This window comes from Stegastes partitus, unplaced genomic scaffold (genome assembly GCF_000690725.1).
Source record: "Stegastes partitus isolate 25-593 unplaced genomic scaffold, Stegastes_partitus-1.0.2 Scaffold4008, whole genome shotgun sequence".
Lineage (NCBI taxonomy): Eukaryota > Metazoa > Chordata > Actinopteri > Pomacentridae > Stegastes > Stegastes partitus.
In genome coordinates, this window is record NW_007581739.1 from 212 (window position 1) to 3,344 (window position 3,133).

Sequence of the window (3,133 nt, forward strand, 5' to 3'; positions counted from 1 at the left end):
TCACCAGGTATGCTGTAGCAGACAAATGGAACGCTGGAACCGCAGTCTCAAAATTTCCATTTCCCTGATCTGTGCAGAGATGCAACTCCGCATATGACTGTCCTTGAGCCAAATCGGTTGAAAACATCATCCCAGTCGTGGAAGAAGAAGCTGCTCCCATCAGACCAGTAGAAATTAGGATCTCTAAATAAACCAATCCATGCCGGATGGTCCAGTAAGTTTTTGGTTCTTTTTGGATCTGGATCTCATTCCTCACAGTGGGCAGGTCTATGAAGTTCTCCCTGCAGTACTTCTGAGCACTGGGCCAAGTCATGTGTTCATTCACATAAATGAATTCAGGATCCAGCTGTGTTCCTGCAGTTTGAGGGAGAAGATGAGTTCATGTACTTTATTTAAAAGCTGTATTATTTTAAGACTGAAGGACTTCATGTAACAGAAACAGTTCACCCCTGTGCAATATCACTTCAATGACACATGATTCAAAATTGTATCAACTCTCCATAAATATTATTTCTAAGTTATACTGAAAACACAAGCCCCAAGCTAGAAACTTAAGGCAACAAAGGTGAATACACCAGTGATCCATCCATCCATTATCCATACACCACTTTATCCTCTGTAGGGGATCTGCAGTCTATCCCAACTTACTCAGGGTGAAGGCAGGGTTCACTCTGGACAGGTCACCAGTCTATCACAGGGCCATACTGAGACAGATAACCAAGAACACTCATATTCACACCTACGCACAATTTAGAATTACCAGTAAACCTCAGCAGGTCTTTGGACTGTGGGAGGATGCTGGAGATCCTGATGAGAACCAACACGGACACAGAAGAACATGCAAACTCTACACAACGATCCTAAGCCATGAGTCCAACCCAGGATGTTGTAGCTTTGGGGCAACAGTGCTATCCACCATCTCACTGTGTTGCCCACCTGTGATCACAGCAAAAAAGCTCAAATGACCTGTGATCACTAAACAAAACCCACCTGATTTTCAGCTAGCCTCATTGAATTAAAGCCACAGTGTTCATTTTCCTAAAATGACACAATCGACAGGGTCCTTGGTGCACAATCAGAATCAGAATCAACTTTATTGACCAAGTTTGTACAAGCAAAGAAGAAATTTGGCTCCAGTGAATCGTAGCTCTCTGTATAAGAAACAAAACTAAACTGCAACAATAAAATGAGAGTAAGAGCAATAAATAGCAGTATTCACTGTATTTACAATATGTGTGCAAAGAAGTAGGGTTACTGAGTTAGGTGTGGTAACAATCCAACTCTTAGATTGACAAGTGCTTCAGACAGTCAAGTGGAAAAGGAAAGTGCATAACGACTAACTTGATGAACCTAATCAGAACAAGAGTGATATATGGTTCTACATGAGTGCCAAAAGTATTGTGGAGATGATGTTTATAAATGGCACGATGACTGACTGCAGATATACCAAAATACTGGTTAACAAGATGACTCCCAGCCTGCAGAGGGTTGATAAAAGAAGAATGTTCCCCCATGATGATGATCTGAAGCACACTGTCAGAATCACACAAGAGTTTGTAAAGAAGACAAAAGTGAAAAGTATGACCTGGACAAGTGTGTCCCCTGAGCTGAATCCAAAAGCCACATCATTGAGGTATTTAAAGAATAATGCAGAGCAACACAAGCTCTCCAGTAAAATGCAGCTGAAAGATTTGTGTCTGAAGAATAGCAGAACATCTCCATGGTGTCTTCCATCTTGAGAACGTTTTTATTGATTTATTTGAAAAATTCAGTCAAAGTAATGACAGACGGACGGACAATTGTTTTGTGGAGTTCCTACTGTGTGTTAGTTGTAATTTTACATAAACAAATCACCTCCTGGGATTGATGCAGTTACTGTAAGGTGATAAAATGCTGAATCATATGAAATTTACATGATGTTGCACAGGATTGTACTTCCTTCTTTTTTATACTGTATATCATTGATATCCTTACCATTGTTGCAGATAACTGGGCCTTTGTCAAGGCAGGACATATCATGCCATCGTGCAGTTGATCTAACGCCCACACAAAACTCATCTGCATTCATAAAACTGGGTTCCCTTGATCCCCAGTTCCTGTACTCAGCCCCACTCCCTGTGAACCCATCTGACCACCTCCAGTCGATTTCATTATACAGACCGATCCACACCTCAGAGTTGTAACCAGAAGATGAAACTGTGTCAATAAGTTGGTTGATTTCCGTCATGCTCTCTGTGGTGGCCAGGTCTGTGTATGTCTCTCTGCAGTAGGCCTGAGCTTCATGCCAAGTCAAACGTTCGTTCACAAAGTGGTACTGACGGAGAGGACAGGAGGGGAGGATGAGCCACCCTGTGAGAAAAACATAGGTCATCCAAACTGCTAATAAACAAAACAAGGTGGCCTCAAATAAGAAAGTACCTTTTCTCCAGAACTTAAATGAAGTATCACAGTTTGTTCTTACATATCCTTCTGCATGGACACTCGTATTCCATATAAAGCATTACAATCTCTTTAACAGTAAAGTATGCGTCACGAAAGCGCTAAGAGATGTCATGAACAAAAAGAAAAGCATCTTCTTCACAAAGCGGGAACAAAAAATAAAGTGGTTAATTCTCAAAGAGGTGAAAAACGAGATGAAAGAAGACAAAAGGAAGCATGAGGACATTTGTGGTGTTTTTATTTCATTTATTTTCTTTCATCAGCTTTTAACATGATGCAGCTACATCTTTTAGTCAACAGATTTTTGGGTGGTTTTAAATGCCCCACCAGCTGGTATCATGGCTCGTAGACTTTTTAACAAACAGACAGCAAAGTTTCTTTAAATGTCAGCCTCCATGCTTTGTACTTTTCGCTTGACATGCATTGTTGTCTCCAAGGTCCTGAGTCTGATTGATTGATTTCAGACAAAACAGGGACACTGTGAGAAAATGTGTTATACATGATGAAACAAACTAAATTCCTTCTCAGTCAGTCTCATCATCATGTCTCATCTCATCAAGATCACTCAGGTAAAGCAAAGACACTGGAATTCTTTGTGCAACCAACAAATCCTTAAGAAAACAACTAATATTCTAGCTTTTTCTTGTCATGTCCTTGCAAGTGAATTGTCTTTGCTGCTGTCGGGGAACCATTT

At 40.6% G+C, this 3,133-nt stretch overlaps 1 protein-coding gene across 1 annotated transcript; it reads right to left on the reverse strand.

Annotated features, from left to right (window-relative positions):
- Window positions 1-235: 235 nt before the first annotated feature.
- Window positions 236-2,401, reverse strand: LOC103376363 (L-selectin-like; the record flags this gene model as incomplete). The annotated part of the gene is made up of 2 exons (XM_008306732.1): window positions 1,975-2,401; window positions 236-354 (listed from the first exon to the last, which is right to left on the reverse strand). Coding segments are annotated over exons 1-2 (516 nt in total), but the record flags the coding sequence as incomplete, so codon positions are not given.
- Between the last annotated feature and the right edge of the window lie 732 nt (window positions 2,402-3,133).